Here is a 26,825-nt window from a genome sequence, read left to right on the forward strand (position 1 = left end):
GCAGTATGTCTCAGACACCGTACTTAATGTCACTGTTGTTTATGAATAAATAAATTAGTTATTTTCCACATATATATGGAGGCCTGTTTCTTTTATGTTATAAATCATAACGGATCCGTCAAAGACTGGACAAAATATTCCAAAATATTTTTGTTACAAATGTTTTTTTTTTTTTAATCAGTCTAAAAGTTAACTGAAATGATGCATTATAAGTTATTGTGGCTAATTAGATTTCAGATCTACTCACATTGAAGGAGGATCATGGAGTCACATTGTTGCTCTAAAATCCACTAAGTAATATTTTCATGTATAATATAATCATGCATTCTGTAATATTATGGTTTTAATTTAGTACCATTCAATTCCTCACTTTTACTCTTGAAATACTGCAGTGATGCAATTTATCACTGACATTTTTTTTTTTGTAGATCAGCATCAGATTCATTGATTGGTGGGTTTTTTTTTGTTGCACTTCCACTATTCTGTCAACCACAATAGACATTCAAAGTCAAACTGAACATTCAAAACAGAACAATATACTAATATGTTCTGAACAAAAACCTCAGAGGACGGAGCTGTACTTGATGTAAACGTACACATATATATGGAGACTTTTGACAACAGTTTATAAATGACTCGTAACGCTTATGTTTTGTTTGTTTGTTTGACATGTTCTATCGCTCTCACTGTGGATTTTATTCTTAAAATGAGTCACTGCAACCCACTCGCAGGGCTTAAAACACCTCAACTTACCACCGAAGCACCCAACACTTTGAAAGCCTCAAACCAAAGCAGAAATAATCAATCTCCAAGAACAGTTACTTATGGCATCATATATTTGTAAAAAAAAATAATAATACAGAAATAAATAAATAAAATCTTAAGCCAGAACATCTTAAGGTATCAGATTTAATATCTTGAGCTTTCTGCTTTAAAAAAAATACAAAAAAATTCCATATGACTTTATCTTTCCATATATTTTGTTTATGGAAAAAGACAACAAGGAATGTTGTTTCATAATCAAAAGTATCTACACACTGAAAGAGTCTGTTTGAGTGTGTTTATGTGTTATTGGATGACAACATTGACCGGCCCACGATGATCTTTAGCAGGAGAAATACACTGGGGGAGGAAAAAAAAAGAAGAAAATGTATCTTTACAATCGCTCCTAATTTATTAGGAAACAAGGAAATGAAATACAGATTGAGCAAACTGACCTTGCTATGGTCATCATACCAGCTGGCATGAACTTGAACGACATGAGGAACCTCAGTCCCATCACTACAGCCACGGTCCCTGCAGTACCTGGGTTTTCAGAACAACACTTTATAGATAGAAAGTTTGTAAAGCTGCCATCGTACTGTCACCGTTTAAACTAAACCCACTCACCTTGCAAAAGCCACGAATTCCTGGGATTCTGAGACGTCATATAAGAACCGACGGCAGCTGACAGGCCGACCAGGAGCCCGACAACCATAGAGGTGATGCTGCCTGACGAGGAAACACAGAACAATAAGAGTCATATAAATATATCCTCCAACACGCAGCGGTTTATATCTTCATCTCCCATGTTCTTGTATTTTGTGAGTTTTTTTTTTTTTTTTTCTGGTTTCGCGGGCCAGAATTTGCCACAGAGTTCAATCCGACTGCAAGATGAAATATTCCAGCTGTGAGAAATGTATGACATTAACTGTAATAATAGTTGATGGTGCCTTTTGGTTGTATTATGAGGTCATCATGAACGCTACTCAGGTGGATGGAGAAATGTGTCTACATTTAAGATCGTTTTTAGAATAGTGCAAGTTATTCTGATCATATTATGAACTCACCGTTATACTTTAGAGTTCCAGCTTTATGCCTTTGAAGATGTAACTAGTGTAATAAAAAGCTTCGATGTTAAGTAAGTTGGTGAACTCAAGACATTATATTCTGGAAATTGCAGATCTTTCATTCAAATTTCAGGTTTTTCATGTATTCTAAAAGGATAGTTCATTAAATGTCAACTTCTTAATGATATATTAATACTTTGTTGCATTAAAACAAAAACAGAGATTTGGGGTTGTAGTTATTTATACATTATAATGTAATTCTTTACTGGTTTTGCCCACTTGAGATCAAATTATGCGTGAGTGAAGAGATGTGTTAACACATGAATGATGTATGTTGGAAAAATAAAGGTGCCACCTTTAAATAAAAGTGAAGCATCAGAATTTCAGGATTTTGTACTTATTTTACTCTCTCAAGACATAATAAAAGGGAATTAATATTTTTTATAGATTGTTGGGGGACAAATAAGACATCTTGTACTGGTGTCAACTACTCTAGAAAGTTGGCGAACAGTTATCACAATAGGTTTGAAGACGGCAAGTGTGAAAAAGGAATTCCATGACACACACACCTTCATCTACAATTTTGCAATTATTCTAACTTGTTTTTTTAATTTATGTCTATCTGTCATCTATCTAGCTATAAACAACTTGTTGAAGAATATTTGTCACTTCCTTAGCAATTGATGGAAATCCTGAAACAATAAAGAATAATCAATGTCAAATTTATTGTCCCTTTTTCATCCTTATCAACTACACCAAACGAGATTAAACATAGGAAATTAGTTCAACTCAGCTGTGATTCTTCAATCCTGTCACAAAAACCTTAGTTGATCTAGAAAGGTTTGATTCATTTGTAAGTTAAACATGATAATGTGAGGTTTTTTTTTACCTGCTTTGACATAACCCAGGACTCCTCCTGAGGACACCAGCAAGGCATAACCAAAGCCAATCCAGTCCAGAGCCATCACAACAAACTGCAACAACAACTGCAACAACAAACTGCAACCTGCGGGAAGAAGAACAATAATACGACTTGCGCACACGTATAAATACAAACGGTTTTCACAGATGTGCTAAACGAAGGCTTAAAAACCTTGGTTTTTACCTTTGAAGTCCTCTCACTCAATGTATTTCCTCAAAGTTTTCACCTCAGTGGGCGTGGACGTAAGTAATAAACGTCACTTCCGGTTCTAGTTCGCGCACGTTAGAAAAATAGTATTTTCTTCGCATTTTGACCAAAAGTTTATTTAAACTGAAACGTTTAAATATATTAGATCCACCACATATCAATCTAAATGATCTAATATATATATATATATATATATATATATATATATATAAATATTTAAATTAATTTGCACAAGGCTCAACAGTGATTGACCTATGCATAGCAATGGACTAACCTTGATAACACAACCAAAATAAATACATGACATCGGAAAACTGAGAGTAACTTCTGTATGCACGATCTATTTGAGTCATCAATATAAACAGAGTGCTTGTTCAAAATTTGACAAGTGGATTGACAAAGTAACGGTTCTTGCAATTTGGTCAATTGTTTGCTCGGTGTTGGGAGTTTATATATCAGAAGTGCACCTATTTAACTTTACATGATTAGTGCATTGTTGTTTGTTGCTTAAAAGAACTTTTCCTCCCCAATTAGGGGAAATCCTGACCTAAAAGTTTTTTTGATACCAGCAAGTGAAAAAAAATTATTTCAATTGAATTGCATGCTAAATCCAGTTAATCTTGGAATACAATGCTTTTCAACATGAACATTCATCTTAAACCTGTTTTGTGTAACATATCAATTATGCGTATGCGACAAGTTTCTGAAATAAATTTTTTGAGTTTCTAGTTTTCATGTGAAAGAAATTAATTGAACAGCGCTGCTCTAAAGTCTCTGTGTAAAACAAAATGCTTCACAAACTTTCAATTATTTTTTCATTCCGCTACCTGTAAGTGATCAGAAATCTGTGGCACCATCGCAGCAAACACAAACAACTAATCTGGCCATTAATGTTAAGAAAAAACACAGTGGTTGAATAAAAACATTTTATTGTTAAGTCTTATTTTTTCACATCCTTTTTCTTCTTTTTGGGTTTGCTTTCGTCTTCTAGAACAACTTCTTCTGCCATGATTCGGACTCTCTTTGTCCTTGAAAGTTCTTGCACGAGTTCTGAGGACAGACAAGAGGACATCTTTAAAACAACATCTCTGTTTTGAGCATCGAGTGGTGATATTTTCCATAACTTCACATTACCAAGTCATTTCCCCGAGCCTGTTCAGCTAAAATGAAACAAGTGTCACTGTTTGCATGACTTCACCTGCAGATGATGTTGCCTCAGATTTTTCAGCTTTCACTGAGATCTGCTGCACTGATGAAGGTTTCCACACAGCCAGGCATGTCAGCCGAGCTTCTGTGTTCACTTCTCCTAAGAGGGTGGGACACTCCATTTCCTGCGGGACGGAGCAGCGAGACAAGCTCGTCACCAACTATCACACATATATAACAAAGTGTAAGGACTTTAACGCTTTCATTTGATCTTTACACAACCAATAAGGCATGTTTCTCAGTGCACTTCTAAGAGGTCAGACAATAAACTCTATTAATGGAAAATAGCCAAGAACAGGAGAAGGATGATGGATGTGACGTCTGTGTGTTTCCTGGCTCAGTGGATGGAAGAACATTTGATATTATTCAAGACTCTGACATCAGCTAAGTATGTAGCCGTAATATCTTTTTATCTTTGTGACGGCGCAAAGTGTACAAGATGAAATTGTCCCATATTTGCATGTAAACCAAATTCATGTAAAAGCCAATTTGAATCAAAACTTCTGGTGCAGAATACAGTGAAATGTCAAGAAAACTTCTCCGAGAACTGCTCCATGATGCAATTTTATTTCACGCACTCACCCTGACAATGACCTCAGGGTCTCAGCGTTGTGTTGTGTCTCCTACTCGGCTGCTTTTCCTAACTGGAGTCGCCTTTTAGCCGTAGATAAAGCAAATGAGGCGACAGTCACTCGCCTCTTTAAGAAGGATTTTCCACATTTTGATGAAGCCGTCATTTGAAGCGGTCACCACCATGCAGTAATCGTCCATCATCACACTATCAACAGCTTTTACTCTGAAACACAAACGGACAACATGAGTTCCCGTCCCGACGATACTGTGACACGCCGGGAGCGCCAAATGGAATTTCACCTGTTTTCGTGGGCCTTGAACTCGCACTCCCATTTCATCTTCCCCACGTCGCAAAGCCTCACGTGTTCATCGTCTCCCACGATGGCCAAGATGGAGTTCTGAAAGACAAGTTACATTTCCAGCTATTTCAGCTTTTCATGATTTTTTTTTTTAGCTGTTGTGCCTTTTACGTCCATTTATTTATGGATTCAGCAGTTTCTTGGTAATTTTGGTTGTTTTTAACCATTAACATTTTAACAATTTTAGGTATTTGAGCTTTTATTTGTCAAGCAATTTTAACCATTTTACCTTTTATGGTCATCTTTAAATAGCTGGTTTGGGAATTTGAGTTGTTTTATACATTTATGTCCCATCTTGAACAATTGAAGCCATTCCAAGAGCTTTTCTTTTACTTTTCCTCATGGTTTTATCTATTTCAGCTTCTAATTTTTTTTTTATTAATTAAGGTGTTTTTTTATTTTTGTATTAGCAATTAAAGTCATTTCAACTTCTTTACTTTTATCAGCCGTTCTCAGCCATGAGATGAGAGTCTGAAGGATATACAAAATGCAAACGGAACAAAAAAGGATTATTTACATATAATTCATAAGCTTCAGGGAGACATCGCAGACTGAGGTTGAGCCGCTGGGACATCAAAACTGTCATTAGAGGCCGTCTGTCCAGAGCAAACACAGAAAATCTAATGACGATCACAATCAAATTAAATCAACCGAAGCATGTGTTAGTTACTACCCTACATCGGATTGGTTATTCAATTACTAACTGGACAAAGCGTCACAGAAGATGAATGGGGGAGTAAAATGACAACCCAGGCGAATCTCGTGCAGCCTCTCCTGTGCATCACATGATGTTCACATAACTCACATTTAAGAACTTGACGGACGAGATCCTCTTGGGGTTTGTGATGGTCCCTGACACAGAGGCCGTCTCCAGGTCATAGATGTTCACTGTGTCGTTCAACACCACCGCATATTTATCTCCATCTGGAGACCATCTGACAATATGTGCGTCTGTGACAACAAATGAATGAATGAATGAAAAGCAGGTCTTTGTGCCATCGATACAATTCTTTAAATCTCAAGAGAAGGAAGGACTCACTCTGTTTTATGTTTTTGATGAAAGCTGATCGGCCTGTGATGAGGTTCCACGTCCTGAAATGACAAATACAAAAAAAAACCCTCTGCATTATTTCAGAATTGAAATCAGACCGACTTTATCGGATCTTTTAAAACCATACCGGAGAGTTTTATCAGTCCCGACTGAAAGGGCAAGTTTCCCAGAAGGATGAACAGACAGCGACGTGACGTGGCCTCTGAAGTGAAATAAAGACAACTGAATTAGTTGACACATTTTTGTGAAAACAGTTAACGTGAAACCACAGGATGTATCTCCAGCGTGCTTACTTGTGAGCTTTGATAGATTTGAGACACTCCCACTTCTTGGTGCTCCAAACACACAGGAGTCCGTCTTCTCCTCCACTCAGCAAGTGAGATGAGCCATAAAACTCAAGGCAAGAGATGCTGCCTGCAAAACAAAAAGGGCTTGAAAGTTACTTATCCTCCATTTCAGAAAATCACGGTAAAAACTTTACACACACAGATGTCGTGAAACAAAACTTCCTCACCGTCATGGTGCAGCAGGACGCCGTGCTCGGTCCTCTTCTTCATGTCGTACAGCTGAATGGTCTCATCTTTGCTCCCCGTCACGACAAACCTCTCACTGGCAGCAACCGCCGATATGGAGGCCGTATGAGCGTGATGCGTGAAGTCTGGCTTGGCTGTCCACTCCTGCACGGGAAAACAAAAGACAATCTGGGTTTCTGCAGGTTTCGATGTCAAATGCTTCATATTCACTCTGAATAGAGTGATAGAACTTCACCTCTCAACTTGCAGGAAAAAAAAAAAAGAGTTAGAAGATTGACAATCTTCTAACTGCGGTAACCCATAATGGGAAATGGCAAAAAGAAAACTTATAATTACAAATCAGATTAATTGTTTATCCAACTCCACAGCAACTTAACAGCATCTGGATGATATTAAGGAGAAAAGTGCAAACTAAACTAGTTGAACAAGTCATCTTATATTGAATCAGTTGCTATTTTGAGCATTAGCCTAAAACAAGTTATATTTAATGGGTGGTGCATTAGGGTGGATGTTCATCTAACTGTGCATTTGCTTTGTATGTGTGTGTACTTTTGTTGGATGAATGCTGATCATATTTCAGACCACTACACATGTCTTAACACTTGCATTTAGACACGACTACTACACGCCAACTTACCTTTTCCCCAGTTTCCACCCGGTACCCGAAGGTGATCTGCTCGTAGCTGCCGGCCAGCAGCTCCAGCACCGCCATGCTGCCGAGGCCTCGGCGAACCGGACGACCAGCCCGCTTCAAACTTCAGATCTTCTTTTCGTTCCACGAAGAAACGAGTGATCTGCTTTCAGCGCCAGCTGCCGACCGTCCAAACACCCGGCCGCACGAGAAACACCGTGAAAGCAGACCCGTGAGATTTGTGTTAAAAACACAAAACAGGAGGCAGAGCGTGTTAAACAGAAAACATGTGGACCCACTGCGCATGCGCAAGAACTACTTCCGGATATTTGACGCACGTTGATTAAAATGACCAAACAAGTTCGGAGGTGAATCGAACTTATTCTAAGATCAAATCAAACACGACTCGTATAAACTGCAAAAGACTGACTGAAATGTTGAGTAAATGAGAAATTTTAAAGATGAAAGAAAAGTCCGATAAATTCGCAAAAATAAATGTTTTTTAATTACTCAAATCATTCTTATTCATTTGGCAACTGTTAAACTTACTGTCGTTTGAATTTAATGTTAATTTCCATCAATCGATTTATTTCTTAAAATTAAATTGTTTTTGGTTGGACCCACTCAAACCCACGAAATGTCACCATGAGGCAAGAGAGAAAACCACTACACATACTTTATCTTTAAAACAACCTTTACTTTACACCCAACTTTAATTACTTTTTTTAAACAATTGTAGTCCTGAGAAATTAAATATGTCTAATGCTGGAGGCTGAATCCTAATTATTGCTTTTTGTCTGCAATTTGTGAGACGAAAACGATTCCTTCCATGTATTCATTGATAACCATTTATAATATAATAAACTTATTAAACTTTGAGCGCAGACGGAAAAGGGCGGGACCCAGCCTCTTTCTCGCCTTGTGATTGGCTCCTTTCTTTGTAAACGTCATGATTGACGCCTTGGAGAACTTCATGCTGTGGTGTTTTGTTTTTTTTCTCTTAAGGATGCAAACGGAGAGAACTTTTTCCACAGAACGGAAACATGTCGAGGAGGTGAGTCTGTGATGCGAAACGACCGAGATTCATGCGATAAATGTCTGTTTCCAGGTTGTTTATTTTTTTCCGCTTTCTGTGCAATTTGTGTTCTGCGCAGATGTGTCTTCAGACTTCCTGTAACATTCCTGCAGGTCTAGAACTGTTTGATGTGAAAATGCATGCATGCTGAAAAATGCATGGTTATTGTAAGTTACTTTGAGAAAATTTTTTGGTTAAAACCATCTTTTTTTGTAAAAAAAAAAAAAAAAAGTTTCCTTGTTAAACACTTTGTCCTGCCTGGTTCAGGACAGACAGTTGTTGTACTGCAGATTACATGTTTGCACAGAGGATTTGTGGCGGATGTGTGCTTGAGGCAAGTGTTTGGATGTGATTACAGAGGTAGATTATACAACCATGCAAACGGAACTTCTTCAAAAAGTTACTCCCTTGTGATTCTCATTAATGTGCCCATGATAAATTAAGAACAGGGAAGTTTCTGTCTCAGTGTGTGCTCCCTTCCTGTCATTTGCTTCTTACTCAACACTTCTCTAATGTGTCGGACATTTATTCAAGACACAGGCCATCTTGGGTGTGGCTTTTAAATTAAGTTTAACAAGACTTTTATTGACACTTTTTACATAAAAGATCATCTACAGTGATGTGAGTTTCAGTACTTGTGGTGTTGGATAACTTCATGTGGAACATTTTAGGTCATATTACACATTGTGTATAAAGCCAGGTAGATATAACCGAATGGGCATCAAGCTCTTGTTGCCATTGTGTTGTTTAACAAAGAATGAACTGACAACACCAGGAGGCTGTAAAAGATCACAAGATAACCACAGTCATAAAGAATATACTGCAATTTCAAGATCATCTTCATTGCAGAAGCAAAGACATTAATTTAGAGCCTTGATGAGAACAATGATTCATATTATCTTGGTTTCAATGGAAATAATTACATGTACTTTTTCAAAATGTTTATATTAACACATTTTATATACGCGGCCAATAAAAAGGGCCATTTCAAATTTGTATTGCTTTTGTCCATTTAATGTTAAATCTATGTTTGAGCATTACTGAAGCAAGCTTTTACAACCAGTTTGAAATAACTCTCGTCACATGGATTATAAGGTATTGGATAAATCCTTGATCTTATTTATATGTGGCCATTTAAACAATATTATCTAATGAATTTGTCGTTTTCTGATAGAAATTACAATGACACTATAGTAGCTGGCCTAACCCTGTTTATGATGCGTCCAGAGTCCATGTAAACAGCACATTGGATTGCTTCCCACTGCTGGAACGATAATTCCAATCACTGAATGCTTCATTCAAAAAAAAAAAGTGCTCTGTACTCTTTAAGATAATTTTCTGAACAAAGTGAACGTTTCCTTCAATGCTGGTGGACTCCTGAGTGAAGATCTTGGTTTAACCCGAACACGAACTCAAACCCTGAAATTGAGTGTATAAATCTACACATGATATGATCACATTTATCATTGCTCATGTAATTAAGACAATCTGATCTCATAACCGGCAGGAATTAAATATCATTAACAAATAAGTGACTCTGGAAACATGTTTTTATGCATATATCACAGTAAACATGTCTGCAATCAGTTGGAAACTGATCTCTGCAGTTTTCCTGTTGCGTAATTCTTTTTTTTTTTTTTTTAATGCAATAATGGTTTTAGTTTTTGCATTTTCTTGCTGTTTCTGTCGGGAATTAATTAAGCAAGACCTCATTAAAATGGGATCGTCCAATGAGCATGAGTAGGACTACTTTATTTTACATTTAAGTGGTGTAAACTCTGCTCACCCTGCCAGCATGGCACTTTGGAGGGGAGTTTGGGGGGGTCTGGCTTGACGAGTCGTAAAAAGAGAGAGAGAGAAGTCTTCCAAATGTGGACTGGCTGTGTAAAATCAAATGGGACGCAGACTTCCCCTCCAGCCATAGTTACTCTCAAGCATAAGACAAGCATCAGGACGCCTCACTCTCTCCTCTCCTCTCCTCTCTGGAAGTTCTCTACAGTACTAACATGTTGGTACTCTATTGTAGGTGTGCTTACTTTGAAAGTGCTCCAGGTACAAGATTTCTCCCCCACATAAAAAGTTTCTTCTTGTCCCAGCAGGAAAAACCGCAATTAATTTTTATTTAATTTCGTTGTGACTGCTTGATTTCTAGAGGTGTGGCATTTGTGCATGCTGCCCAACTTTTGTGATATTTAGTTTTTGTTCAATGTCCACTTGAAGTTTCAGACAATCCTGAGTTGCAATGTTATGGAAGACGTTGTGCCTTTTTAGAGAGCGTGTCATGGAAAAGTTCATGCTTCCTGATCAGTGATAGAGGAACATGCATTGTGTAATGTTAACCGTGTATTTCACCAGTGAACCATCCAGCATAATACACAAAACCAGGGGCGAAATGAAATTTCTTTTACTTGTTACCTGCATTCATGTTTGTTTACTGTAATCCCTCGTTCCGCCTCGACTTGATTCACTGTGTTTGATTCCACAGTCAGCAGGCCGACCAGGAGCTCACTGAGGTGTTGAACCAGCTCTGGCATCTGGACACCAACCGCCTCAAACCAGGGACGGACTACATAATTTCCCCTCAGGTCAGCACTGCCTGACACCGACACAACAACGTCTTTGCAATGCAAAGTACAGAGACACCGACACAAGCAATAATTACAAACCTCATCTGGAGCTGAAAAGGGGGTTATGTCCACACACACACACACACACACACACACACACACACACACACACACACACACACACACACACACACACACACACACACACACACACACACACACACACACACACACACACACACACACACACACACACACACACACACACACACACACACACACACACACACACAGACACAGACACAGACACAGTGATTTGCGGTTTTTGGTCATCAGCAGCAGCAGTTTTCTTTGAATATTCTTGTTTTGTTGAGAAGTTTACCGGTTCAAGCTCCACCTAGTGTTAAAATTATAAAGTACATGGAAGTTTCATGCAGAAGCTCTAATTCAGTATAATAATAGAATAGATAGGCGGCAGCACTGGCCCATAGTTTGAACACATCCCATCTAGAATGTTGGAAGACATCAGCAATTTGGATTGACAGTTGGGTGCTGGGAAATGCTGACCTGTATCATTCATTTTGATTAGGTTTCTTGTTTCCTGCAAGTACATCTGGCTGATCACTGTATTATTATTATTATTATTATTTTACTTCACCAAGGGGAGGGCTGGCTATGTGGCCCAGGGCAGTAACTATGCCAGAGACCGTGCCAGGGCTCCACTCTTCACCTATGTCGACGAAGACAAAATCAGGAATATCGAGACATATTCTCGTGAGTTGCAGTATTTCTATGGCACATTTTTCATTACAACTCACTTTTTGCAAAATGTTTCAATAATCAAATATTGCTTTGTTTTTTTGCTGGGTTTTTTTTTATGTGTAGATTTCATCAACTTGTTGGACAACTATGAGATGTCCACAGGTGTGTCAGAGACCGTCACGTTGGAAGAACACACAGAGACCAAGCGGTTTATCGACTCCATCCTGGAGACTGAGCTCATGAAGGTGAAAGTCTCTCTACTCTAATTCTCATACAAGGTTACAAAGCTGTGACAGAACAGCGTTCTTCACTCTTGCTTATTTGGCGTTTTACTTTTTTTTTTTTATGTTAGGGTGAGAAATAAATACATTTTCATATCTATTGTCTTCACAAACACATATTTTTCTGTCGCATATCGAGGAGCTTTAAGATGATTCACTTCGGGTTATTTACATAAAAGAACAGAGTGCAAAAAGAGAACTCATTGAAAAGTCTTGATCTCTATATTATGAGGATTTGTTGAAATGGCTTGGAGTTAAAAATACAGTATAAAAACCACTCAGATATGTGATGTTAGTTTTTTTATTAGTTTTCCTAGCCTGTTTACTTAAGGTCACAGTTTTTTATTTTAGAATTTTTTTTTTGCCTTTTCAATGTCTTATCTATCAATAAATCTACTCCTGGACTTCCTGTTGCAGGCTCATTCTTAAATTATGATGACCCCATCTAGTGGTTCTTGTAGGAAAGTCCTAAATATTTTTTTAAAGGTGGAATTGATTGGAAAATATCTAATATTATCTAAATTAATTAAAATATTTAAAGCACAAAATGTATATGGAAATTAAGTTATGTTTCCTCCATTTTAGGGTCAGCCTTCTGTGTTTAAGTGTGAATGGCTTTAAAACAGCCATTATTCTTAATAAGAGATAAAAAGGGGGGCTGCACCTTGTTAGGATGAGTTTAGGTGCATGCCACAATGCTATTAGTTTGTACAGTGTGGCTCAATGACTCATCCTCACTGGAAGTAAACGTGTATCGTCTGTGCTATAAATCACTAGTTTGTTAAGCCTCTGCCGCTGAGTTAAACGAGAAATGATGAATCAAGAGCTTTGACTTTGAATTCTTTCTTACTTGTAGTGTGCTCACAATTATCTCATCAAGAAGGGGACGTCGCCATCAGACACTGCGCAGTTCAAGAGGCAGCTATATGACATCTGGTTCCGCCTTTACCACCGAGAGCGAGGCGGCGGGTGAGTCTGCCGCCGGTGGAACATGAAAACACGGGGAACAAGCACAAGTTTGATCGTTTGCTCAGAGGATGATCACAGTGAACTCAAAAAGCTGATTTCAATGCAGCAAGACGGGAGAAATATATTATTGTACATATAATTATATTTCCGTATATTATTGTACTATAGAGTAAGCGTGACAAAATCTAAGTTATTTATATTTGTGATTGATTTGTTGCTGATCATCACTATTGAACTTTTCTTTGCAAGACAGTCACATGTTTTTTTCCATTGTGTCGTACCCACAATGCAAACACTGTAGATAAGGGAGCTACTTCCCGTTCTTATCATTGGTGATGCTCATTTTATTCTAATTCTAGTGAAGATTCCTGTGGATTTGAACATGTGTTTGTTGGAGAAACCAAATCCGGTCATGAAATCATGGGTCTTCACAACTGGGTCCAGTTCTACCTGCAGGAAAAGCATGACCACGTGGACTATAAAGGGTACAAAGCAAGAGACAAGAAAAATACAGTGGGTTGTTTTCAGTCTCAGATCATTCAATACGCAGCCTGGGGGAAAAAAATTAACGGATTGTCCCGGATCAGCAAGTGATAATGATAAAGTACCTGAAAACACTTCTTGTATTGTTTTCCTATCGCAGCCCGATGAGGACGACCACGTCCTCAATCTGCAGTTCAGCTGGAAAGGCTTGGTCAAGCCGATTGGCGGCTCCTTCATTGGCGTCAGCCCAGAGTTCGAGGTCGCCCTCTTCACCATCGTCTTCCTCATGTCCACTGAAAAGATGACGTCTGTGCGGGTGAAAGTGGACGAGTACATGCTGGAGCTGGTCGTGTATCGGTACGGGAGATCCATTGGCACGTCCTACCCCAAACTGCTCAGCAGCAACAACAGAGATCTGTGAGATTACAGCACCAGAGTGGTCAAATGTCAAACTCGCAGGTTATTTTCCCCATCATATTATATGCAATGCTTTTGAAATAAACCTTTATGCAAAATATGGCAGATCGGTTTAACAGTTTAACAATAATATTCCTCACAAGAGAATATATCTATACTGTTGCAAAAATCAATAAACTTTCTTATGTATCGAAGATTGTATGTGAATTTGCATTTATTTTCCATATTCAAAATATTCAAGCCAGAAAGTTTAGTGATCTAAAGTGGATAAGTTTCAGCAAAATAATTAAAAATGTGTTTTGTTTTTGGTGCAAAAATTACCACACAGCTTTCTGATTTATTTGTACAATCTATTAGTCCTTCTACACATCTTTATGGTTATCTTTTGGCGAAGATTGAACTTTGCGTATTTCTTGAAGACTGTGATGGATGGGGAATTTGTTGCTCTGATTTTGCACCATTGACTTTTTTTTATCTGCTGTTTATTTCCATGCAACTAATGGTTCCTCTTATCGCAGACATCACATTCATTAAGTCTTGTTTCACTATGATAAACTGATCTGGCCATGTTTGTACCTCCAAGTTGTGTCTCCATGCAGGTATTTTATTTTTAGGCCACTAATACACTGGGTGTGATTTGTTGGGTCGGATAGGACCGCAGTGCAGAGGGATCAACCCCTCCTCAGGTCATGGCATCCCCAATGTGCTGAATTATTTCTATATCAGGAGGATAAAATCTGTCTCCCTCCCACAGTGAATAAGGTGACTTCATGAGCAGACCCGACGAGGCACATCAACTAGGTACATTTTTAAATCCATGAACAACAGTGCAGCTGACTCGAGAGTTTGACTTGTCTTAGAGGCTTATATACTGCAAATGACATGAAAACTGTTGTGCCTGTCGCAATAAATATACATCTGATTTAATAATTTAAACTTGTTATATATTTTCATATTTAATATTTACATTTCACTCACTTTTAAAATGTGTCCTTCAATTAAATAAATGTAAGCCTGTATAGTTTATGGTGGTGTTGTGGGTAGATTGCCTCATGACAAAAGTGTTTGAATCTTTTCTGTTTGCATGTTCTCTCTCTGTTTGTGAGGATTGAAAGAGTCCTGGGATTGTTTTATTGGGGGGGTTATAGGTGAGGGAATTGTAGATGTGGTGGGCCATGAAGCACAGATTACATTTTCATAGGTTATTGTGTAGTACAAAATACAATCCATCCAGGCCGATTGTACAGAATACAATACAATACATTTGCTTTCTTAATCATGGAGAGGATTAAAAAAAAAAAAAAAAAAAAAGTTTCAGTTGCATTGGCCGGGAATCGAACCCGGGCCTCCCGCGTGGCAGGCGAGAATTCTACCACTGAACCACCAATGCGAACATGCTGAAACACGTTTCTAAAACCTACTAAAATCAAATATTTGGAAAAGATTGACTCACATTTTTTTTTTTATGTAAACCTGTAGTATTTTGAGATTTGGAATGAAAATTACGTTAAATAAATAAACTACTATTGTTATCAGATGTAGGTTCAATTCAGTTGCGCGACACATAATCCTGCACCGTCATAACGCGAGTCGACCTGTCAGACAGCGCGCGGGGCTCATCTCGCTCACCACCCGGACGCTCCCTGCTTGTGAGTCTGCGCACTCGGACGAGCCCGTCACCACGTCAAACCGCAGAACTGAAACTGTTTCTCTTCAAACTACCTCATGAAGTGCTGAGCGACCAGGTAAACGCGCACACTCTCTCTCTCCTCTCGCGGCGCGCGCATCTCTTGCGGGAACATTCGCCGACAGTGACAGACACGCGGCTTCAAGTCGATCGGGTAACTTTTTTTTTTTTTTGTGCGTTAGGAAACCTGGTTAGCTCGCGGCTAATTCAGCTAACGTCTTCGTCACATTCGGACACACGCGCACGCACGCACACACTGAGCTGGATGTTTGGGAGCCACCTGACAACCGCTCACATGACTTCAACTGGCTGATCACAGACACCGAGCAGATTCTCTTCAGTGTGTTTTGTGTTGTTTTTTATTGTCTTGAGGTGTCGACATCCATAAAAAAACAAAACAAACACACAACATGTTTGGGGGAAAGAAGAAGAGAGCAGCTCAGCCCAGAGGCCAGGGAGCTGCTGCAGCCAAGCAGGTCACAACAACAACAACAACTACAACTATAATCTCTGCTCAATGCTGAGTTCACTGACCGCCCTGTGTGCTTGCAGATGGGTCTGTTTATGGACCCCGAGGAGATGATGGGTATGGAGGAGGATCTGGACGACCCGGACCTGGAGGCTGAACTTGATGCCATTACTGGAAACAAAGCTGCTCCAGGAGGGAGAAACAAGCCGAAGGGGAAAAGTGAGTGGTGCCGATCACGATGGGACAATAGGAGCGTGGACACACACCTCTTCTACTCTTATTACTATAGTACTTCTAGTATCCTGATATTCATATCGGGAATGGTTTGTTTTTCCATTCACAAAATTAGTGAATTAATCCGTCTCCTTCCACTTGGTACACTGAGCTTCAGTGGGAAACAAGTATCTTACCCCCTGGTAGGCTATCAAAACAGCAATATGTATGTGGATTCTATAATCTCTTGTTTCCCTGAAGATTCAATTTGATTTGATTATTTCTCATTGTATTATATCCACAGGAAGTGTCTGATTCAAAAACCCATAACCTGATTAAATAAGACAAATTGTAAAACTCTATATGCTTGAGTTGAAATCTCGAACGCGGCAAAAGGAATTAAACGGCAGCGCGTTTGTGCCCCAGGTCCTCTGCCCATGGAAGACATCGCACGGATGGCCGACGAGTGCATGAGAGACGTGGATGACGACGGAGATGACGATAACGTTGAGGATGACGAAGACTTGCTGGTTGGTCCTTTTTGTGTACTGTCTCAACCACGGTTCTTTCGCTGCAGTTAACCAACAAACTGAAACATGAGATTCCAGGTTGTTTTTTGTTTTTTTGGTTTGTTGTCGTCATAGTAAAAGAACATCTCCACAACAACACAGTTCAGCTCAGAGTACTTGAGAAATTTTTTTTTAAGTGAAAGGAAATATGAACATAGTTATGGACAGTTTATGATCCGGCGCTCTGACATCCAGCATCCCCAGTACTCTCATTCACACTGAGCCGTTAAAGCAGTTCACGTTCTGTTTCCCCGTCAGGCGGAGCTGCAGGAAGTGGTCGGCGGAGAGGAAGCCGAGGATGTTTCCTCCACCGTCGCTGAGCCTTCGCAAGCTAAAACGCCAGAGTCTCCAGTGGTTCACGTAAGTGCAAAACCCACCGCTCCGTTCCGCCGCCAAACACACCCGACACCTCCAACATACACGGCAGGGAGTTGTTTCCTTGTTCCCTACAAGCGGCTTGTATAATACTCATTGCATTTCTATGGTTTCGCTATGATAGAACAAATGCTGAATGTATTTATCAATACTGCAGCATTGCAATGAGTTTCTTTATTGAACATAAAACAGCACGCAAATGTGAATTGATAAAAACACATTTGATCTAATTACAAAAAAAAAAGATATGTAACTCCATTAACTTAAGCTTTTTTTTTTTGACTTTTTAATTGTCGTAATGCTATCAGGTTATAAAGATTGAAAAATAAAAAAAACATCTTCTGATGACCAGTTGCAATATATTTTGCCTAAATAAATGCTGAAAGATTTCCACTTAGTTTGTAATAGGTGTAAACTTTTGAAATTCAATGTCGCATTCAGATTCCTTTGACACACACCTCTTTGTAAGAATTGAGGAAAACCTCCTCAGGATGAGACGATCTGCTGCAAATGCAGTCGGTGCATGAATCGGACAACTTTTTTTTTTTTTCTCGGAGCCTGTATAATTTGTCTTGCTTTTCGTTGTGAAGCAGCAGGTAGCAGAAGTGTCGTCGGCGGCCCCCGGCACGCTCCAGCACACCCTGGAGGAGAGAGCAGCCATGTACAAGGCGGCCCTGCAAAACGCCAAGACCTCCGGCGAGACGTCCAAAGCCAGGAGATATGACCGAGGCCTGAAGGTCAGGGATGTGGAGCTTGAACATGCACGCCAACAGCAAACATGAGCTTCTCATTGAAAATAGTGCAGAGCCATTCACTCATTGGGGGGTTTTTTTGGGGGGGGGCGGGGGCAATTTGACATAAAATCTAAATAAATGGTGAAATATCACTCTTGTATTTTATGGACTATTACACATAATGGGGTTTTTGCACTGCATCCTATAAAAGATCTTTTAGTTACTGTTAATAGATATTCATTCTAAAAATGTAACATGTCCTGAAGCCTTGTTCTCGATGACTGTAGTACAACTAGCTAAAAGTGTCAATACTTGAATACGTTACAACCCATGAACTGCAACGGGGAGTTTATTGATTTGGTGTATAAGACAAGCCATGTTTATTTATACAATGCCCATTCAGACACGAGGCGTTTGCTGTTTGAGAACTTGGAAATGCATCAAGGCGACACATTGTGCAATTCTTCAGCAGCTATTATAGTCCTGGTTTCTTTAGGGAAAAAAACCAAAGGATGAGTCTAAACACAAATAGAAATAGTAGAAGCCCTTCTTCATATTGGCTTTTTGGCTTCGTGTCTCTTTGAGAGCAAATTGACGTCTGATTGCTGCAACTTCTTAGAATCAGACCTGGAAGAGGAACTCCTCGGGCCATCAACATGTTCCCATTTTACCAACGGCTGTTGGTTTTCTTATCTTTATGTTCTTTAAAATGCCATCTTTTCTTAAAATCAAGATTTGGCCTGTAACAATTCCCAAACTTCCACGTCGGCGTTCTTTTGCAGACGTTGCAGTCCATGTTGGGGGCTGCGAAAAAAGGTCGGCCTGTGAACGAGGCGGAGATTCCGCCGCCTGTGGCCACCGGGGCAACGAGCGCCGCCCCCGCCACCGCCACCGCCGCTGTTGTTCCGGCGAGACCCGCCCCGCCCGTCCCGCCGCCTGCCGTACCTCCCCGGCAGAAGGCGGCTGCGCCGCCACCGCCGCCGTCTGCGGTGCCGGTCATCGTCACGCCGAGCAGCGAAGAAGAGCCGTCGTCCGCGGAGACGCCGTCCGTTCTGAGCGGTCTGTCGACTCCCGAGGAGCCGAGTAAAGAAGCAGCTGAGCTCTCACAGAGCCGCCAGGCCAACGGTCAGTCTCAGCTATATATATATATATATATATAGACTGTTCATTTCTCACAGTATTCACACACTTTACTTTGACTTGATTTGACCGTCGGTTGACGCCTGCCGTGTGAAAATCAGCCAGCGACGCCACGAAGACGATGCTTTTGGCGCGGCAGAAGGAGTACAAGATGGCAGCACTGAGAGCCAAGAAGCAGGGAGACGTGGAGCAAGCGAGGACTTACTTCAAGACCAGCAAGGTCAGCTTCGTCTCTTGAGCAAGTGGGGTGAGGTGGAATATTTGATTAGACGAGTTTATCATATGACAAGTTAAAATCGGTGACGTCCACTCTATGGATGAAGACACAGCGTTTCTGTTTGAACGCAGGCGTTTTCCTTTTCCCCTTGAAGAACTTGAAGAAGAATTTCTCTGCTTGTTGTTGTTCTTCCTGGTTTCGTCGTTTTTGGTTTTCTCGCCTCTTGTCTAAATTTTGTAGCCTGCACTCGTCTCAGCCTGTTGCCCAACACTCTGCCTGCAGCTTTTTCCTCTCTCAAGGAATGTGAAACGCGTCAACAATGTGGAATGCCAACAAACACAATCATTATGTTTGGGTTTGGTTTTTTTCATGATTTTTTTTTTTTTTTTTTCATTTGCAGAGGTTTGGTGCAGTGATCGAGGCTTTGGACAACGGACAAGCAGTGGACCTGAGCGGCCTCCCTCCACCTCCAGGTCAGAGTGAGAATCACCCCGGATCGCATACCACCTGTTATTTCTAGGGAATCAAAAAAAGAAATGAGAAACTGAGAAACGATTATGTGAAACAGAAGTTTTCAAAGACAAAAAAAAATTAAAAAAAAGCCACAGTCCAGGAAGGCATGACTTGAGATATGCGGATATATAAAAAAAAAAAAAAAGTGGACGGATGTGAGTTTTGTGAACTCTGTAGTTTCAGCTCATGGTTTCTGTGCTACAGGCGGAAACTCGGCTTCAGCGAGCGAATCTCCCCCGGGCCAGAACGCTCCGGTCACCAAACCGGCTGCAGCGGCTCCGGGTAAGTTTGCATAGCTCCAGGAAGAGGATTTTCAAACAGCGACGTGTCGCCGCAGAGAACAAAGGCTTCGGGAAATTGATCAGACACAGACGTCGACCAGGGTTTTTGGCAGTCTTCCCAAAATGCACGATCAACAAGTTTCTGTCGTACATTGTCGGCGTTATGTGTGATGACACTAATTTATGAGCTCTCGGTAAAACAAAGCGAGACTTGAGCGCTTCATGTCGTCTCGACTCTTTCAGCTGCGGCCGTCCCGTCCAGCCCCGCAGCCCCCAAAGACGCGCTGGAGGCTCTCGAGCAGAGACGGGCCAAGTACGTGGAGGCCTCGACTCAGGCCAAGGCCGACGGGGACGAGCGCAAGGCCCGGATGCACGACCGCATTGCCAAGGTAAGAGAAGAGGCCCCTTTTTTCGCCGCATCATCAAAACTGCTTTTCGTTCCAACACGATTCTCAAGCTCAATATAGAATACTCTATTCCCAACCGCCTTTACCTCTCTTTGTCCCTCCAGCAATACCAGAGTGCCATCCGTACCCTCAAATTAGGAAAACCCGTTAACTTTGATGAGTTGCCGGTCCCTCCTGGTGAGATCCTTCTTTATGTGTATTAATATCACATTTACTGAACGACGCCGCACGTTGGGGTTCCGCTCACTCGGCTGTCGAAAAGTCTGTCACTCGGGCCAGAAAAAGGGATTTCGCGCTTCGGTCTTTCAGGTTTCCCCCCGATCCCCGGTCAGAAGGCGACCGGCGCCGAGCAGGGCTTCATCGCGGCGCTGGAGACCGCCAACAAGCTGGCGTCGACCGACGTGACCGAAGCGACGGACGAAGACGACGACGAGGGCAAAGAAGAAGAGGTGGGTCGTAATGCCACGTAAGACGGTGATTTGTTTCCTGGACACGCTGTTCGTACACGTGTTGACTACTGTTGTAGTCCAAGATGGCGGATCCAGAGGAGCCGAAGAGGCCGACGCTGGACGTCCCCTCTGCCGGTCAGGGGAAGAAAAAGTCTCCATCAGCTTCACCCGACAGGAGCAGTGCCAGAGGAGGACTCTCGCCAACAGGTCGGCGCCTTGAAGTAAAACCAAACAATTGTCGAGGAGCCACATTTGTCGTTCTCGCCATTTAGGCCACCGCAGTGTTAAACGGATTGCGTGTGGGTCTCCTTTTTTTTTTTTTTTAAACCTGCAGCGGCTCAGCAGCTGCAGTTCCTGGAGGGTCGCAAGAAGCAGTACATGAAAGCAGCCCTGCAGGCCAAGCAGAAGAACGACATGGAGCAGGCCAAGGGTTTCCTCCGCACCGCCAAGGGCTTCGACGCCATGATCGAGGCGGCGCGCAGCGGCAGGTCTGTGGACATCAGCACGGTGAGCGCCATCTCGTCCCGCCGGGATTGACTTGGACTCAACTTGTGCAAAGACGTCCTGATCTCACGACCTTCTTCCCCGCGCAGGTGCCGTCGCCCCCCGGTGACGAGGAGGACGACTTCATCCTGGTCCATCACAGCGACGTGCAAATCTCTGAGAAAGCTGAGGAGGTTTACACCCAGTTGGTGAAAATCCTGAAGAAGCAGTACGAGGTAAAAAAAAAAAGACGACCCCCTGAAACACAGAAACGATGTTATCAAGTCTTTAATAAGCGAAACAATAAATTAACCTCGGAGCTAAAAGAAGTAGATGCAGCACATTTAGCCATACATTGATCTTTTAACCCACAACTTATTTGTATTTTAATCAAATCTTGCAGCACTTTTTATTTTAGAAATCATTTCTCAGGTAAACTAGAAGGTCTCGCTTTAAACTGAGCGCAGCTATTTCAGCGCCTTGCTTGATGTTTCTTATGGGTTGTTTTTTTTGTTTTTTTTTGTTTTTCTCCCATTTTAGAAATGTTTGACTCACTCGAAGCAGTTCACCCACCTGGGGAACGTCAGCGAAACAACAAAGTGAGCTCTGCCTCTCCAGGGTTTAAATTTTACACTTTGACATGTATTTGTATCTGCTTTTTTTTTTTTTTTTTTGGTGACAATGGAATCCGTGTGAACGCTGTATTTCTTGCATGCTGTCTGATTCAGGTTTGAGAAAATGGCAGAAAGCTGCAAGAAAAGCCTGGAGGTCCTGAAGCTGGCCCAGTCCAGAGGTCTTCCTCCGCCCAAACATCACTTTGAGGAGAGGTCGTTTCACACTGTCCGGTAAGGACGGAGCGGAAACGAGCAAATGGGATCGGGATGCACAGATTCTTGAGAGAGAAAGAGAGAGAGAGAAAGAGAGAGAGAGGGCACAGACGACATGAATGTATGGAGAGTGAAAAAAAGGAGACCAAAAGTGACCCTGGAGTCTCGACGGAAAAGAAAAAAAAAGTTTTATTTGCGATTCTTCACGAAACCAATCGAGAGAAAACAATATCAAAATTCTCACTGCAGCATTTTGAATTGAGTGCCGATATTTCAAAGAGTTATTTTATGACGCCCTCATAGTTAGGGATTATAATAATCTCTTGTGGAAGGAACCATTGATGATGAAAACTGCTGTCGAAACAGTGTCTGCGGTCTTGAAAATCAACCCAGACGTCAAGTGAAGAAATGATTCAGTGTGGTGGTTAATTACAACTTGGATGACGGATTATTTCATTGTTTACAAGCTCTAGATGTAAAATGCAGTGGCGTATTTGTCACTCCAGCTTTCTCATTTGTATTTTTTTACATAGAATATCTATAAAAGTCAAGAGTATTTCCTTCTTTTTTCTGTCTTCCAGGATCTTCCCAGAGTTGAGCAGCACCGAAATGGTTGTCGTTATTGTGAAGGGGATGAATCTTCCTGCTCCCAGTGGTATTTCCCCACCGATACGTCTCCACAGACCGAGAATCTAATCAATCCGACGCACTCGGTCAAAAAAAACCCCCCACAAATGTTTGTGCTCGGAATATCTGATCCCAGACAAACACGCAAACCAGTGTGAGGTTCAGGTCGTAGTTCAGATAAATGATCTTTAAGAGGATTAGTTAAGTTGTGTTTTCAACCCGCTCGCCTGTCGGATTGAATCAAACTACTACTCTCCACAGAAAACAAGTCTTAAATGTTGACAGGCACATAAAGCTGCTGTGTGACAAATGAACAGTTCGTATGAAGGGGAGAGGAAATAAATATTTACTATGGATCAATAAGGAAGGTGTTTTATACACGCTTCACTGATAGAGGGCGGTAGAGAGATTGTAAAAACATGGATATTGCTTCTGAATTATTTGGGGGGGTAAACTCTTGTCACCAGATTAAAAGCTTGTGCAAATTAAAATTAACTTTTTTTGTTGTTGTTGTTTTCAGAGCTGCTCTCCATTATAAGATGCACACGCGCGACCAGATCATTCGAGCTTTGTAACAATTTGACAGTGAAATGAAAACGGCGTTGGACTAAATTGACAAAAATTGAAAACATTGAAGGCTGAGCAATGAAAATGTCCTCGTTCGTGTCACAATAAGTGGCGATTTTCAGACTCGACTGCACCGCTTTCTGTCACTGCAGTCTTAAAAGCATCTCTTTCCTCTTTCCTCCCCGCAGGGATCCAAACGAACGACCTGGACGCCTTCGTCAAGTTTGAGTTTCCCTTCCCGAGTACGGTAAGAGCCTGGAACGCCTCGCATCCCCTTCTCCTCCGCCACCCGCTGAAATGATTCCTTCCCCTTAAAAAAAAAAAAAAAAAAAAAAAGTTCACTCTCCTCCTCTGTGTGCGCTCAGGAGCAGCCACAGAAACACAAAACTGCCGTCATCAAGAACACCAACTCCCCAGGTGAGGCGAGGAAACCCGCCCCATTTCCAAGATGTCTCGCCGCCACGGCGGCGCAGAAAATAACATTATTAGACCACCGGGAGTTTGTGTCCTCCTCCCTTCAAATCTTCAAATATATTATTCCGTTTGACCAGATTACAACCAGAGCTTCACGCTGGCGGTCAATCGGAACCACCGAGGCTTCAGGAGGCTGGTGGCGTCGAAAGGCCTGAAGCTGGAGCTGCTGCACCGAGGGTGAGTCGGTGTCGTGAGGAGAGGAAAATGAATCGCGTGTTTGAAAGAAGGCCTCGGTAGCGGCGCGGAGTTCAGAGGTTCCGACTTGACCCCCGCGGCGCTCTCTCCTCTCAGAGGCTTCCTGCGGAGCGACAAGCCGATCGGCTCGGCGCTGGTGAAGCTGGACAAGCTGGAGTCGCAGAGTGAAATCAGGGAGATCGTTGAGGTGAAAGACGCGACGGCGGCGGGTTAAACGGGAACAAAGGCATTAAAAAAAAAAAAAAAAAAAAAGACGTTCAAAGGCAACACGGTGGTGGTGGGGTTTTTTTTTCGGCCCGCAGGTGATGGACGGGCGGAAAGCCACCGGCGGTCGCGTCGAGGTGAAGGTTCGACTCCGGGAGCCTCTGAGCGGTCAGGACATGCAGACGAGCACCGAGCGCTGGCTGGTCATCGACCCGTCGCAGGTAAACCAGAGACGGCTTCCTCTGAAAATGTCGCCGCGAATCATTCGTGTCGTCATTCATCCACGCTAGCGGAGGGAAACGTTTGTCCGGTTAACCCGATTCTGTTTGTCTCAAAGGTTCTGATCTAAACACTTCTGGAAAAGTTCAAGACTGACGAGATGAGGGTAAAGTTTTATTTATTTATTTTTTTTTTTTTAATTCGACGTAAAGTTGTCTTTGTCCGCCAGGACTTTTGTCACCATCACACTTTGTTAAGACTCCATAAAGTGCAGAATACAATGCGATGCCTGAGACATGGACTCTGTTTTTTTCATGGCTTTTCCTTCACATCTTAATTTCATTTAAAAACACAAGTCATTGAACTTTGCGCTCAATGAAAAGACCCGAGATTGTCTTGTCGGCAGTTCAAAAACAATCGTCTTGACTGCAGCTTTGTTCACGTTCCAGATTCAAAAGACACTCGGTGGCGGACAAAGAGAAGGTGAATCAAGATCGTGGATGTGTCGCGAGACGTTGGGAGTCAAACCTCCAGGTCTTTGAGCTTGTGACTTTTGCACATTTGCACGACGTGAAGTGGGGGGGATGGGGGGGGACTCCTCGTCCCGCTGCCTGGTAACATAACGTAAACACAACCAAGATGGCGTGCGTGCTCCTCCCATTACTCGGCGCCGAGGCACTAATACCAAAGTAATCACTGTTGCTGTAAAATCCTGCATATCTGAAAATCGCCTTCCGCCGCCGAAAACCCCCAACGCAGGGCGGCGTCTCCACGCGGTCCAACGTGAGCTTCAGCGGCTGCTTTGAAAGAACACGATGCTCTACAAGGTACAAACTGCACTCCATTTTTTTTTCCTGTTTTCAGCGTGTTCACTGAAGCGCAAACTTGTCCTCCTTCCTGATAGTTTCATTTGTTTACACTGTCGAGCACAAACCTGCAGAATCGGTCCGGGAACCCGCCGCTTCCCCAGGGTTCATCAGAAAAGAGTCTGCGGCGCTCGTTATTGGCAGATTTCACCTTCGGAACTCGCCTCGGAGGATCTGCGAGTCGCTTCGCCTTTTTTATGCTAAAATAAACAAAAGACGCATCAACATCTCAGAGTCTCCTAAGAAAAAACACGTCGGTCATCAGATGCATATGATCCTAGAAGTTGCTTTATTTCTACGTCACCTTTCAACAAAGTGATAAAACGAGCTCTCGTTCAGCCTCTTGGTTGGTTGATGAGCCTCTGATATCAAACGGGTGTTTTTAACAAAGTGGCTGGTGATTGTTTGTACGCAAACGCAACATGCAAACATCCAGAATGAGGAAAAACCAGCAGAGGCTGAAGTAAAGGAGAAACTTATTTGTACGAAAGGCTGAATAATATATTAAAAAAATATATATTTGTAAAAACGTAGAGATTTTGTTAGTATGCGAGAAGCCATAAAGTGGGAAATTATACGAAAAGTTTTTTTTTTATTAAAATTAAAAATGGTGAAAGGTTTTGGTTTTTTGTTTTAATTTTCTTATATCTTCAGGTAAAAAAAATATATAAACAAACAGATTTTTTTTTTCCACAGCTCAGAAATACACTGAATTAAAAATGTAATAAATCCAAAATAGTTTCACTGGATGATTTTCTTAATATTTGAACTATTTCAGATGCATTTTAAAAGGTGACTTCACTCAAAACCTCCTCTCACATCAAATCTTTTTTTTTTTTTTTTGGACTCATGTGCCGCCATGTCGCTGGTCGCTTTATTTTTTTGCTCATGGAAGGTTAATACTGTGAAACTAAATGCATTTCAGAGAGGAAAACGTTCCGATTCATCTCTTCTCAAAGTTCAGAGTTTATCTTAAATCTTCCTGTTGCTTCTCCACCTCAGGTAAAGTGAAAAAGAGTCATTTGAGTTTCTTTAATTTGAATAATTGTTCAGAAAAGAAGCCATGGAAAGAAAAAGAAATCTCCACAGAGCCAACAGGGAAACCTCATCGCGGTCGTTACATTTCTGTCTCTTGGATCGGAGGTTTTCAAAGTAAGAGCACGTGCTTCGTAATCGATATCTAAAGGCAATAAAAGAAACGTCTTCAGCCGTTATCACCCGTTACTTTGCACTAAAGCCCCTCTCACACTTTGAAAACCGCAGATTGAAATCATTGGGTGTGTTTACAGAGATCCATGATGTCACGTTTGTATATTTCAAGATAATCTATAAAGTCTTGTGGACTGAATTTGCTTCTCCTGCTTTAAATTGTACTATTAAAAAAATAAATAAATCCTGGTTGTGTCTTTTTTTTTTCTTTTCCATCTCACAAACAAGCACAACA

At 41.4% G+C, this 26,825-nt stretch overlaps 4 protein-coding genes across 7 annotated transcripts; 2 read left to right on the top strand and 2 right to left on the bottom strand.

The window, feature by feature from the left end:
* Nucleotides 1-901: 901 nt before the first annotated feature.
* LOC308135052 (transmembrane protein 14C-like) lies at nt 902-2,982 on the bottom strand. The gene is made up of 5 exons (XM_080502926.1): nt 2,935-2,982; nt 2,719-2,835; nt 1,390-1,491; nt 1,218-1,305; nt 902-1,122 (listed from the first exon to the last, which is right to left on the bottom strand). The coding sequence occupies exons 2-5, from the start codon at nt 2,792-2,794 to the stop codon at nt 1,062-1,064; spliced, it is 327 nt and encodes a 108-aa protein (XP_080359052.1). The 5' UTR covers nt 2,795-2,835; nt 2,935-2,982; the 3' UTR covers nt 902-1,061.
* Nucleotides 2,983-3,870: 888 nt separating this feature from the next.
* Nucleotides 3,871-7,610, bottom strand: pak1ip1 (PAK1 interacting protein 1). 2 transcript variants are annotated; one of them, XM_080503163.1, is made up of 10 exons: nt 7,318-7,610; nt 6,662-6,824; nt 6,441-6,561; nt 6,275-6,349; nt 6,136-6,188; nt 5,902-6,047; nt 5,038-5,135; nt 4,861-4,960; nt 4,157-4,289; nt 3,871-4,008 (listed from the first exon to the last, which is right to left on the bottom strand). In XM_080503163.1, exons 1-10 carry the CDS (start codon nt 7,390-7,392, stop codon nt 3,899-3,901), a joined length of 1,074 nt encoding a protein of 357 aa, XP_080359289.1. In that variant the 5' UTR covers nt 7,393-7,610; the 3' UTR covers nt 3,871-3,898. The 2 variants fall into 2 exon arrangements, 1 of the variants encoding a protein (XP_080359289.1); XR_013936787.1 differs by lacking the exon at nt 3,871-4,008 and having other exon boundaries at nt 4,159-4,289; nt 4,747-4,960.
* A 718-nt stretch (nt 7,611-8,328) lies between these two features.
* LOC308135037 (uridylate-specific endoribonuclease C) lies at nt 8,329-14,032 on the top strand. Its single transcript, XM_080502911.1, has 7 exons — nt 8,329-8,365; nt 10,872-10,971; nt 11,616-11,727; nt 11,839-11,960; nt 12,853-12,965; nt 13,325-13,478; nt 13,609-14,032. Exons 1-7 carry the CDS (start codon nt 8,355-8,357, stop codon nt 13,867-13,869), a joined length of 873 nt encoding a protein of 290 aa, XP_080359037.1. The 5' UTR covers nt 8,329-8,354; the 3' UTR covers nt 13,870-14,032.
* Nucleotides 14,033-15,536: 1,504 nt separating this feature from the next.
* cc2d1b (coiled-coil and C2 domain containing 1B) lies at nt 15,537-26,774 on the top strand. Of its 3 annotated transcripts, none has more exons than XM_080503228.1 (26): nt 15,537-15,610; nt 15,925-16,028; nt 16,105-16,240; nt 16,661-16,764; nt 17,062-17,163; nt 17,769-17,915; nt 18,695-19,037; nt 19,154-19,272; nt 19,670-19,742; nt 19,987-20,064; nt 20,307-20,452; nt 20,575-20,647; nt 20,780-20,919; nt 20,997-21,126; nt 21,254-21,426; nt 21,513-21,638; nt 21,943-22,001; nt 22,131-22,247; nt 22,811-22,884; nt 23,612-23,670; nt 23,789-23,840; nt 23,975-24,074; nt 24,189-24,279; nt 24,395-24,517; nt 24,634-24,681; nt 24,965-26,774. In XM_080503228.1, the coding sequence occupies exons 2-25, from the start codon at nt 15,963-15,965 to the stop codon at nt 24,643-24,645; spliced, it is 2,643 nt and encodes an 880-aa protein (XP_080359354.1). In that variant the 5' UTR covers nt 15,537-15,610; nt 15,925-15,962; the 3' UTR covers nt 24,646-24,681; nt 24,965-26,774. The 3 variants fall into 3 exon arrangements, with proteins under 3 accessions (XP_080359354.1, XP_080359356.1, XP_080359355.1); XM_080503230.1 differs by having other exon boundaries at nt 21,003-21,126; XM_080503229.1 differs by having other exon boundaries at nt 17,772-17,915.
* The last annotated feature ends 51 nt before the right edge of the window (nt 26,775-26,825 follow it).

Source organism: Blennius ocellaris (genome assembly GCF_963422515.1).
Source record: "Blennius ocellaris genome assembly, chromosome: 10".
Classification (NCBI taxonomy): Eukaryota; Metazoa; Chordata; class Actinopteri; order Blenniiformes; family Blenniidae; genus Blennius; species Blennius ocellaris.